The 12732-nt window shown below is 55.3% G+C and overlaps 1 protein-coding gene across 1 annotated transcript in view; it reads left to right on the forward strand.

Annotated features, from left to right (window-relative positions):
• Window positions 1-10774, forward strand: part of CUNH19orf47 (chromosome unknown C19orf47 homolog) — a 16674-nt gene extending 5900 nt beyond the window's left edge. The window contains exons 4-8 of the mRNA XM_064737549.1: window positions 2609-2723; window positions 4025-4331; window positions 7374-7514; window positions 8913-8983; window positions 10448-10774. Coding sequence (XP_064593619.1) covers window positions 2609-2723; window positions 4025-4331; window positions 7374-7514; window positions 8913-8983; window positions 10448-10714 — 901 coding nt within the window. The 3' untranslated portion in view covers window positions 10715-10774. The remainder of the gene's footprint in view (window positions 1-2608; window positions 2724-4024; window positions 4332-7373; window positions 7515-8912; window positions 8984-10447) is intronic.
• The last annotated feature ends 1958 nt before the right edge of the window (window positions 10775-12732 follow it).

Raw genomic sequence — 12732 nt, forward strand, 5'->3', positions numbered from 1 at the left:
AAGACACTCCCAAAAATGGGGAAAGAGACCCCCAAAATTGAGGGAAGAGACCCTCAAAATTAGGGGGAGAGATCTTCAAAATTAGGGAGAGAGAGATCTCTAAAAATGGGGAGAGAGACCCCCAAAAATGGGGTGAGAGACCCCCGAAAATGGGGGGGGAGAGACCCCTGAGAATGGGGCAGAGAGATCCCTGAAAATGGGGGAGAGACCCCCAAAAATGGGGTGAGAAACCCCCAGAAATGGGGGAGAGAGACCCCCAAGAATGGGGAGGGAGACCCCTGAAATTGGGGAGAGAGACCCCTGAAAATGGGGGAGAAATTCCTGAAAATGGAGAGAGAGAACCCTAAAAATGAGGGAGAGAGACCTCCAAAATGGGGGAAGAGAACCCCAAAAATGGGGAGAGCGAACCCCTGAAAATGGGGAGACACCCCCAAAAATGGGGACAGAGACCCCCCAAAAATGTAGGGGCAGAGACCCTCGGGAATGGGGGAGACACCCCTGAAAATGGGGAGAGAGACCCCCGAAAACTGGGGAACAGAGCCCCAAAAATGCAGAGAGACCCCCAAAAATAGGGGAACGACCCCTGAAATGGGGAGAGAGACCCCTGGGAATGGGGGAGAGATCCCCAGGACAGACTCCTGAAGATGAGAGGGGAGAGACCCCCAAAAATTGGGGGGGAGAGAACCCCGAGAATAGAAAAGAGACCCCCAAAAATGGGGGAGAGGAACCTCTGGGAATGGGGAAAGAGACCCCCAAAAATGGGGACAGAGACCCCTGGGAAGGGGGAGAGAGATCCCTGAAAATGGGGGAGAAACCCCCAAAAATGAGGAGAGAGACCCCCCAAAAACTGGGGGACAGACCCTCAAAAATGGGGGCAAGAGACCCCTGGGATTGGGGGAGAGACCCCCAAAAATGGGGGGAGAAACCCCCTAAAGACCCCCGGGAATGGGGGAAGAGCCCCAAAAATGGGGAGAGACCCCAAAAATTGGGGGACAGACCCTCAAAAATGGGGGCAAGAGACCCCTGGGATTGGGGGGAGAGACCCCCAAAAATGGGGGGAGAAACCCCCTAAAGACCCCTGGGAATGGGGGAAGAGCCCCAAAAATGGGGAGAGACCCCTCCAGGACAGACCCCTGGGAATGGGGGGTGGATCCCAGGGGAATTGGGGTGAATTTCAGTGGATCCAGGCAGAACTGAGGGAATCTGGGGTGGATCCCTGAGTGGATCCCAGGGAAATTTGGGTAAATTTCACTCAAATCCTGGTGGATCTCAGAGTAAGATAGAACTGAACGAATCGGGGTGGATTTTGGTGGATCCCTGAGTAGATCCCAGTGGATCCCAGGGAAATTTGGGTAAATTTCACTCAAATCCTGGTGGATCTCAGATTAAGATAGAACTGAATGAATTGGGGTGGATTTTGGTGGATCCCTGAGTGGATCCCAGGGAAATTTGGATAAATTTCACTCGAATCCTGGTGGATTAAGATAGAACTGAACGAATCGGGGTGGATTTCGGTGGATCCCCGAGTGGATCCCTGAGAGGATCCCAGGGAAATTGGGGTAAATTTCACTCGAATCCTGGTAGATTAAGATATCACTGAACGAATCAGGGTGGATTTTGGTGGATCCCTGAGTGGATCCCAGGGAAATTTGGGTAAATTTCACTCAAATCCTGGTGGATTAAGATATCACTGAATGAATCAGGGTGGATTTTGGTGGATCCCTGAGTGGATCCCAGGGAAATTTGGGTGAATTTCACTCGAATCCTGGTGGATCTCAGTCAGATTAAGATATCACTGAACAAATCGGGGTGGATTTTGGTGGATCCCAGGGAAATTTGGGTAAATTTCACTCGAATCCTGGTGGATCAAGATATCACTGAATGAATCAGGGTGGATTTCGGTGGATCCCTGAGTGGATCCCTGAGTGGATCCCAGGGAAATTTGGGTGAATTTCACTCAAATCCTGGTGGATTAAGATAGAACTGAACTAATCGGGGTGGATCTCGGTGGATCCCAGGGAAATTTGGGTGAATTTCACTCGAATCCTGGTGGATCTCAGTCAGATTAAGATAGAACTGAACGAATCGGGGTGGATTTTGGTGGATCCCCGAGTGGATCCCAGGGAAATTTGGGTAAATTTCACTCGAATCCTGGTGGATTAAGATATCACTGAACGAATCGGGGTGGATTTTGGGGGATCCCAGTGGATCCCAGGGAAATTTGGATAAATTTCACTCGAATCCTGGTGGATCTCAGATTAAGATAGAACGGAACTAATCAGGGTGGATTTCGGTGGATCCCTGAGAGGATCCCAGGGAAATTGGGTAAATTTCACTCAAATCCTGGTGGATCTCAGTCAGATTAAGATAGAACTGAACGAATCGGGGTGGATCCCGGTGGATTCCAGGGAAATTTGGGTGAATTTCACTCGAATCCTGGTAGATTAAGATATCACTGAATGAATCGGGGTGGATTTTGGTGGATTCCAGGAAAATTTGGGTAAATTTCACTTGAGCCCTGGTGGATTAAGATAGAACTGAATGAATCAGGGTGGATTTCGCTGGATCCCTGAATAGATCCCAGTGGATCCCACCCTTCCCCCCGCAGGATCCACAAGAACATGCTGCTGGACCTGACCAGGGAGCTGATGAAGGAGCTGGGCATCACCGTGGTGGGCGACGTCATCGCCATCCTGCGCCACGCCAAGGTGGTGCACAGGCAGGTACGGGATCCGCCGGGATCCACCGGGATCCAATGGGATCCAATGGGATCCAATGGGATCCAGGAACCCCCACACCCTCCCCCATTCCCCCCCCATTTTTTTCCTTTTTGCCATTTCTCCTTTTTCCCCCCATTTTTCCCATTTTCTCCCCTTTTTTCCTAATTTTTCCCTTTTTTCCCCATTTTTCCCCATTTCCCCCCTTTTTTCTCATTTTTCTACCGTTTCTCCGTTTTTTCCCACTTTTTCCCATTTCTCCTCCCTCATTTTTCCCCATTTCTCCTCATTTTTCTCTATTTTTTCCCATTTTTCTACCATTTCTTCCCACTTCCCCCCATCATTTTTCCCCATTTTCCCATTTCCCCCCTGTCATTTTTCCCCCCATTTTTTCCCATTTTTCCCCCCATTTTTTCCCATTTTTCCCATTTCCCCCCTTTTTCCCCATTTCTCCCCATTTCTTCCCATTTTTCTCCCTTTTCCCCATTTTCCCCCTTTTCCCCCCTTGTTTTTCCCTGTTTTCCCCCATTATTCCCATTTTCCGCCCACATTTTTTCTCATTTCCCCTATTTTTCCCCCACTTTTTCTCATTCTTTTCCCCATTTTTTCTCATTTTCCCCCCTCATTTTTTCCCATTTTCCCCCTTTTTTTCCCCATTTTTTCTCATTTTCCCCCTCATTTTTTCTCATTTTTCCCCTTTTTTCCCCATTTTTTCCCATTTTCCCCCCTCATTTTTTCCCATTTTCCCCCCTCATTTTTTCCCATTTTCCCCCCTCATTTTTTCCCATTTTCCCCCCTCATTTTTTCCCATTTCCCCCCTCATTTTTTCCCTTTTTCCCCCCTCATTTTTTCTCATTTTCCCCCTCGTTTTTTCCCATTTTCCCCTCTCATTTTTTCTCATTTTCCCCCTCATTTTTCCTCATTTTCCCCCCCCCTTTTTCTCATTTTCCCCCCTCATTTTTTCTCATTTTCCCCTCTCATTTTTTCTCATTTCCCCCCTCATTTTTTCCCATTTTCCCCCCCTATTTTTTCCGTTTTCCCCCCTCATTTTTTCCCGTTTTCCCCCTCATTTTTTCTCATTTTCCCCCCTCATTTTTTCTCATTTCCTCTATTTTTCCCCCACTTTTTCTCATCTTTTCTCATTTTCCCCCCTCATTTTTTCTCATTTTCCCCCCTCATTTTTTCCCATTTTCCCCCCTCATTTTTCCTCATTTCCCCCCTCATTTTTTCCCGTTTTCCCTAATTTTTTTCCCCTTTTACCCCCTGTTTTTTCCCCATTTTCCCTCATTTCCCCCCGTTTCCCACAGGAGATGTGCCGGGCGGCCTCGCAGTCGCTGCAGCCGGAGCCTGCGGGGGGATCCCGGCGGGATCCACTGGATCACCAATGGGATCATGAACAGGATCCCGACCGGGATCGTCCCCAGGACCCCCCCCGGGCTCACAGGGACCCCCCGGACCCCCCCCGGGCCCGCAGGGACCCCCAGGATCACCCCCGGGATCCCACGCGGGCCCCGGTTGGCGCCGCGGGCAGGATGATCGCCAAGAGCCTGAGCCGGGAGCCCCCCCGGAACCCCCCCGGCGCCGGCATCTCCGTCACCGTCCCCAACGGCGCCGGTACGGGGGGGCTGGGACCCAACATGGGGCTCTAAAAATGGGGGATCCCTCGGGGATCCACTGTGGGGATGGGGGACTCAAACGGGGGGGTTTGAACCCAAAATGGGGCTCACAAAATGGGGGATCGCTCGGGGATCCACTGTGGGGATGGGGACCCAAATGGGGGAGGTTTGAACCCAAAATATTGTCCTGGAGTGGGGGGATCCCTCAGGGATCCACTGTGGGGATGGGGACCCAAATGGGGATCATTAAATCAAAAATAGCCTTCTGGAGTGGGGGGATCCCCCAGGGATCCACTGTGGGGATGGGGGACTCAAACGGGGGGGTTGGAACCCAACATGTGGGCTCACAAAATGGGGGATCCCTCAGGGATCCACTGTGGGGATGGGGGACCCAAATGGGGGGGGTTGGACCCAAAATATTGTCCTGGAGTGGGGGGATCCACCAGGGATCTATTGTGGGGATGGGGACCCAAATGGGGATCATTAAATCAAAAATAGCCTTCTGGAGTGGGGGGATCCCTCAGGGATCCACTGTGGGGATGGGGGACTCAAACGGGGGGGCTGGGACCCAAAATGGGGCTCTAAAAATGGGGGATCCCTCAGGGATCCACTGTGGGGATGGGATTCCCAAATGGGGGGGTTTGAACCCAAAATAGGGCTCTAAAAATGGGGGATCCCCCAGGGATCCACTGTGGGGATGGGGGCACCAAACGGGGGGGCTGGGACCCAAAATGGGGGCTCACAAAATGGGGGATCCCTCAGAGATCCACTGTGGGGATGGGGGACTCAAACGGGGGGGGTTGGAACCCAAAATGTTGTCCTGGAGTGAGGGGATCTCTCAGGGATCCACTGTGGGGCTGGAGAGCCTGGGGGAGGGTAAGGAGTGGGGATCGAGTGATCCAGAAGGGCTGGGATCGATCCAGAGGGATCAGGGAGGATCCAGGGTCGATCCAGAGAAAACTGAGATCAATCCAGAGGGGTTGGAAGGAGCTGGGATGGATCCAGAGGAGCTGGGATTGAACCAATCAGATCAGGGAGGAGCTGAGATCGATCTAGAGAGATGTGGGAGGAACTGAGATCAATCCAAGGAGATCAGGGAGGAGCTGGGATCGATCCAGAGAAAAGTGAGATCAATCCAGAGGGGTTGGAGGGAGCTGGGATTGGTCCAAAGGGATCAGGGAGGAGTTGAGATCAAATCCAGAGGGGTCAGGGAGGAGCTGGGATGGATCCAGAGGGATCAGGGAGCAGCTGGGAGTGATCCAGAGGGGTTGGAAGGAGCTGGGATGGATCCAAAGGAGCTGGGATGGATCCAAACAGATCAGGGAGGAGCTGGGGTCGATCCAGAGGGGCTGGGATGGATCCAGAGGGATCAGGGAGGGGCTGGGATTGATTTAAAGGGATCAGGATGGAACTGGAATTGATCCAGAGGGACTGGGATTGATCCAGAGGGATCAACTGGGATTGATGCAGAGGGACTGGGATGGATCCAGAGTGATCAGGGAGGGGCTGGGATTGATTTAAAGGGATCAGGATGGAGCTGGAATTGATCCAGAGAGACTGGGATGGATCCAGAGGGACTGGGATTGATCCAAACAGATCAGGGAGGAGCTGGGGTCGATCCAGAGGGGCTGGGATCAATCCAGAGGGATCAGGGAGGGGCTGGGATTGATCCAAAGGGATCAGGATGGAGCTGGGGTCGATCCAGAGTTACTGGGATGGATCCAGAGGGATCAACTGGGATTGATGCAGAGGGGCTGGGATGGATCCAGAGGGATCAGGGAGCAGCTGGGAGTGATCCAGAGGGGTTGGAAGGAGCTGGGATGGATCCAGAGGAGCTGGGATGGATCCAAAGGGATCAGGGAAGAGCTGGGATCGATCCAGAAGGGCTGGGGTCGATCCAGAGGGATCAGGGAGGAGCTGGGATCGATCCAGAGGATCCAGGATCGATCTGAAGGGATCAGGGAGGGTCCAGGATCGATCCAGAGAAAACTGAGATCAATCCAGAGGGGTTGGAAGGAGCTGGGATGGATCCAGAGGAGCTGGGATTGGTCCAAAGGGATCAGGGAGGAATTGAGATCAAATCCAGAGGGGTCAGGGAGGAGCTGGGGTCGATCCAGAGGGGCTTGGGTTGATCCAGAGGGATCAGGGAGGGGCTGGGGTTGATTTAAAGGGATCAGGATGGAGCTGGGATCGATCCGGAGGGACTGGGATTGATCCAGAGGAATCAACTGGGATTGATGCAGAGGGGCTGGGATGGATCCAGAGGGATCAGGGAGCAGCTGGGAGTGATCCAGAGGGGTTGGAAGGAGCTGGGATCGATCCAGAGGAGCTGGGATTGATCCAAACAGATCAGGGAGGAGCTGGGGTCGATCCAGAGGGACTGGGATGGATCCAGAGGGATCAGGGAGGGGCTGGGATTGATTTAAAGGGATCAGGATGGAGCTGGAATTGATCCAGAGAGACTGGGATTGATCCAGAGAGACTGGGATGGATCCAGAGGGACTGGGATCGATCCAAACAGATCAGGGAGGAGCTGGGGTCGATCCAAACGGGCTGGGATCAATCCAGAGGGATCAGGGAAGCGCCAGGATTGATCCAGAGGAGCTGGGATTGATCCAAACAGATCAGGGAGGAGCTGGGGTCGATCCAGACGGGCTGGGATGGATCCAGAGTGATCAGGGCAGAGCTGGGATCGATCCAGAGGGAGCTGAGATCAATCTAAGGAGATGTGGGAGGAGCTGAGATCAATCCAAGGAGATCAGGGCAGCGCCAGGATCGATCCAGAGGGAGCTGAGCTCAATCCAAGGAGATCAGGGAGGAGCTGGGATCGATCCAGAGGGATCAGGGCAGCGCCAGGATCGATCCAGAGGGAGCTGAGCTCAACCCAGGGGGGCTGGAGAGCCCTGGGGCCGCCGCAGCCCAAGCAGGAAGGAGCAGATCCCCTCGGATCTCCCCAGATCCCCTGAGATCTCCCCGGATCCCCTCGGATCTCCCCGGATCCCGGCGGATCCCCGCTCCCCAGGTCCCTTTCCCCCCGCAGGTGGATCCGGTGCCGAGGCTGTGCCGGCGCTGCCCAGGCGGCGCCGGGTGACGGCCGAGGCCGAGGGCAAGTACGTGATCTCGCTGCCCAAGGGCACCACGGCCCGCAGCCGCCACATCCTGCGCCTGCACGCCGCCCGAGGTACGGCACCGGGGGATCCGGGGGGATCCCTGATTGATCCTGGGGGTTCCTGGTGGGTTTCAGAGGTCCCTGGTGGATCTTGGGGGTCCCTGGTGGGTCTTGGGGGTCCGTGATTCATCCTGGGGGTCCCTGGTGGATCCTGGGGGTCCCTGATTGATCCTGGGGGTTCCTGGTGGATCCTGGGGGTTCCTGGTGGGTTTCAGAGGTCCCTGGTGGGTCTTGGGGGTTCCTGGTGGATCTCAGGGGTCTCTGGTGGATCCTGGGGGTCCCTGATGGATCCTGGGGGTTCCTGGTGGGTCTTGGGGGTCCCTGGTGGATCCTGGGGGTCCCTGGTGGATCCTGGGGGTCCCTGATTGATCCTGGGGGTTCCTGGTGGATCCCGGGGGTCCCTGATGGATCCCGGGGGTCCCTGATTGATCCTGGGGGTCCCTGATTGATCCTGGGGGTTCCTGATGGATCCTGGGGGTCCCTGGTGGGTTTCAGAGGTCCCTGGTGGGTCTTGGGGGTCCCTGATTGATCCTGGGGGTTCCTGGTGGATCCAGGGTGTCCCTGATTGATAGTGGGGGTTCCTGGTGGATCTCGGGGGTCCCTGGTGGATCTTGGGGGTCCCTGATCGATCCTGGGGGTTCCTGGTGGGTTTCGGAGGTCCCTGGTGGGTCTTGGGGGTCCCTGATTGATCCTGGGGGTCCCTGATGGATCCTGGGGGTTCCTGGTGGATCTCGGGGGTCTCTGATGGATCCTGAGTTTTTCCTGATGGATCCCAGCATTCCCTACTGGATCCTTATTTCCCCTGATAGATCCTCAACGTTCCCTCCCTGGATCCCTAAATTTCCCCTCCCAGATCCCAATTTCCCCTGGATCCTGGGTTTCCCTGATGGATTCTGAGCTTCCCTCTCTTGGATCCTGAATTTCCCCTCCCAGATCCCAAATTTCCCCTCCTGGATCCTGAATTTTCCCTCCTGGATCCCCAATTTCCCTTCCTGGATTCTAAATTCCCCCTCCCAGATCCCCAATTTCCCCCTCCCAGATCCCAATTTCCCCTCCTGGATCCCAAATTTCCCCTCCCAGATCCCGAATTTTCCCTCCTGGATCCTGGGGTTCCCTGATGGATCCTGAGCTTCCCTCTCTTGGATCCTGAATTTCCCCTCCCAGATCCCAATTTCCCCTCCTGGATCCCCAATTTCCCTTCCTCGATTCTAAATTCCCCCTCCCAGATCCCAAAATTCTCCCTCCCAGATCACAAAATTCTCCCTCCCAGATCCCAATTTCCCCTCCCAGATCCCAATTTCCCCTCCTGGATCCCCAATTTCCCCTCCCAGATCCCAAGATTCCCTTCCTGGATCCTAAATCCCCCATTTTTTTCCCCAAAATCCCTGAATTTCTCCCCACCCTGGGCAGGGCTGGGCCGTCCCTCGGTGTTCGAGCGCCTCGGGGCCGAGGCCAAAGCGGCCGCAGCCGCCGGAGCCAAGGTGAGAGGGGGGATCCCAGGGGATCCTGAGGGATCTGGGGGGATCCAGGGTGGGGGTGGGGATCAGGGGGGGTGGGATCTGGAGTGGGGGAGGGGCTGGATCCAGGTGGGATCTGATGGGGAAATCTGGGAGAGCTGGGGAGGGGGCTGGGATCCAGTGGGGGGATCCAGGGGAGAAAGGATCCAGGGAGGGAGGGATCAGGATCCAGTGGGAGAAGGATTCAGAGGGACAAGGATCCAGTGGGGAAAAGGATCCAGTGGGGAAAAGGATCTGGATTCGGAGGGAAAAGGATCCAGTGGGGAAAGGATCCAGGAGTCAGGGAGGGAGGGATCAGGATCCAGTGGGAGAAGGATTCAGAGGGAAAAGGATCCAGGGAGAAAGGATCCAGGATCCAGGGAGGGAGGGATCGGGATCCAGTGGGAGAAGGATTCCAAGGGAAAAGGATCCAGTGGGAGAAGGATTCAGAGGGAAAAGGATCCAGGGGAGAAAGGATCCAGAATCCAGGGAGGGAAGGATCTGAGAAGGGAAGGATCCAGCAGGGAAAGGATCCAGGATCCAGGGAGGGAAGGATCCAAGGAGGGAAGGATTGGGATCCAGTGGGAGAAGGATTCAGAGGGAAAAGGATCCAGGGGAGAAAGGATCCAGAATCTGGGGAGGGAGGGATCCAGGGAGGGAGGAATCAGGATCCAGTGGGAGAAGGATTCAGAGGGAAAAGGATCCAGTGGGGAAAAGGATCTGGATTCAGAGGGAAAAGGATCCAGGGGGGGAGGGATCCAGGGGTAGTTCAGGATCCAGAATCCAGAGGAGGCGGGATCCAGGGGGGAGGGATCCAGGGGTAGTTTGGGATCCAGAATCCAGAGGGGGAGGGATCCAGGGGTAGTTCAGGATCATGGGGATCCATGGGGGGAGGGATCCAGGGGGGAGGGATCCAGGGGTAGTTCAGGATCCAGAATCCAGAGGAGGTGGGATCCAAGGTGGGAGGGATCCAGGGGATCCAGGGGTAGTTCAGGATCCAGAATCCAGAGCAGGCGGGATCCAGGGGGGGCGGGATCCATGGGGGAGGGATCCAGGGGATCCAGGGGGAAGGGATCCAGGGGTAGTTCAGGATCCAGAATCCAGAGGGGGAGGGATCCAGGGTGGGAGGGATCCAGGGGTAGTTCAGGATCCAGGGGTTGTTCAGGATCCAGAATCCAGAGGAGGCGGGATCCATGAGGAGAGGGATCCATGGGGGGAGGGATCCAGGGGATCCAGGGGTAGTTCAGGATCCATGGGGGGAGGGATCCAGGGGTAGTTCGGGATCCAGATCCAGAGGAGGTGGGATCCATGGGGTAGTTTGGGATCCAGAATTCAGGGGGGAGGGATCCAAGGTGGGAGGGATCCAGGGGGAAGGGATCCAGGGCAGGCACCAGATCCCGGCTCCGCCCAGGCTCTGCCATTGGGATCCGCTCTCCCTCTGCCCCGCAGCCCTCGGGCGTGTTCAGCCGCCTGGGCGCCGCCCCGGAGGGCCCTGATGGCACAGCCGATCCCAGCGCGGGGGATCCGGCGGATCCCGAGGCGCTGCCCTACGCCGGCGTGCTCAAGAAGCGCCGGGAATGTTCCGGAACGGCCACGACGACGATGGCGGCGCAGGACGGGGCCGTGTCCAGCTCGGGGGGCGGGGCCTGGGGGTGTGGCCAGGTCAGCAGCTCCTCCCGCAGCGTCTTCCGCAGGCTGGGCCGGAAACCCGACTGAGGGATCGGCCGGGATCCACCGGGATCGGCTGGGATCCACCGGGACTGACAGCAAGAACTGGGATCCCGGGCTGGACCAGACCCCCCAAAGGGATCCAGGACAGGAAAGGGATACTGGGATCGCTGGGATCCGGGGAATTCATCCACTGGGGCTGACAGCAGAACGGGGATCCTGGGGAATCCTACTGGGATCTGCTGGATCCACTGGGCTGACAGCAAGACCAAGGATCCTGGAAATCCTGCGGGATCCACCGGGATTGGCTGAGGGATCCACGGGACTGACAGCAGAATGAGATCTGGGGAATCTGCTGATCCCTGGGATCTGATGGGATCCACTGGGGTGACGAACTGGATCGTGGGATCCACTGGGGCTGACAGCAAGAACGGGGATCCTGGAAATCCTGCTGGATCCACTGGGATCGGCTGGGATCCACCGAGACTGACAGCAGGAATGAGGATCCGGGGATCCTGCTGGTCTGACTGGAAACTGGGTGGGATCCACTGGGAGTGTACAGCAAGGAATGGGGTCCTGGAATCCTGAGGATCCACTGGGATCTGATGGGATCCACTGGGACTGTTACAGCAAGAATGGGGATCCTGGAAATCCCGGTGGATCCACTGGGATCTGATGGGATCCACTGGAACTGAGGCAAGAATGGATCGTGGGATCGCTGGGATCCACTGGATGACGCAGAATGGATCCTGAAATCAATGGATCCACTGGATGTGGTGGATCCACCCAGTATTGGCTGGGAGCTGATGGGACTGACAGGGGATCCTGCTGGATCTGCTGGGATCCACTGGGAGCTGATGGGACTGACGAGGCTGGCAATGAGAATGGGGATCCTGCTGGATCCACCCGGGATCTACTGGGATCAGTGGGAATCTGCTGGGACCGACAGCAAGAACAGGGATCCTGGGAATGGAGATCCTGCTGGATCCACTTGGGATCTGCTGGGATCTCCTGACGACGAGAGCGGGGATCCCTGAGATCCTGGGAATCTTGCTGGGACTGATCCTGGGGATCCAGGGGATCCCAGGAGTGGCAATGCTGCTGGATCCACTGGGATCTACCCCAGGAACGGAGATCCCAGGAATCCTGGGAGTGGGAATCCTGCTGGGAATTGAGAGTGGATCCCCCGGAAAAGGGGGGATCCCACAAACCCAGATCCCCTGGAAAGGGGGATCCAGTGGGAATTGAGAGTGGATCCCCTGGCAAAGAGGAGATCCCACAGGAATCGGGGTTTGATCCCTGGAAAATCGGGGGGATCCCAGCAGGATTCGAGGCCGGATCCCCTGGGAATCCCATTGGGAACCCCGGTGGATCCCGGCTGCAGATCCCGAGGCCAAACCAGCACCAAAATCTCCCTTTTTTCGCCCCCAATTTTCCCTTTCCCTGATCTTTTTTGGGGGGATTATGGGGTGGGTTTTTAATCCCATTTTCTTGGATTTTATCCCCATTTTTCCTCAATTTTATTCCCATTTTTGTGGGGGTTTTATTCCCATTTTTGTGGGGGTTTTATTCCCATTTTCTTGGAATTTTATTCCCATTTTCTTGGGATTTTATTCCCATTTTTTACCCCCAAAAAATTTTACTCCAAATTAATCTTACTCCAAAAATGATCCCCGGGGGGAATTTTGGGAGCAGCTTCCTAAAAAACCCCAATTTTTTTCCCAAAAACCCCCAAATCCTTCCCAAACCCCACAACAGGTGCTCAAAACACCCCAAAATTGCCTTAAATTGTGGATTTTGCCTCCAGTTCCCCCAGGGCTTCCCAAAATCCCCAAATTCCCCATTTCCCCAAAAAATTTCTTCTTTTTTCTGGCCATAAACCCCGAAAATTTGCTTTTTTTCCCCCAAAATGAGTTCGGGGCAGGGAATTCTGAGCTGGGGGAGGTTTTTAATCAGGAAGAAATTGAAATTTGGGAATTTTTTCCCTCAATGTTTTGGCTTTTTTCCCCCAATTTTGGGATTTTTTTCCCTGCACTTTTTGGGTTTTTTCCCCCAGATTTGGGATT

This window comes from Zonotrichia leucophrys, unplaced genomic scaffold, assembly GCF_028769735.1.
Source record: "Zonotrichia leucophrys gambelii isolate GWCS_2022_RI unplaced genomic scaffold, RI_Zleu_2.0 Scaffold_73_224053, whole genome shotgun sequence".
Lineage (NCBI taxonomy): Eukaryota > Metazoa > Chordata > Aves > Passeriformes > Passerellidae > Zonotrichia > Zonotrichia leucophrys.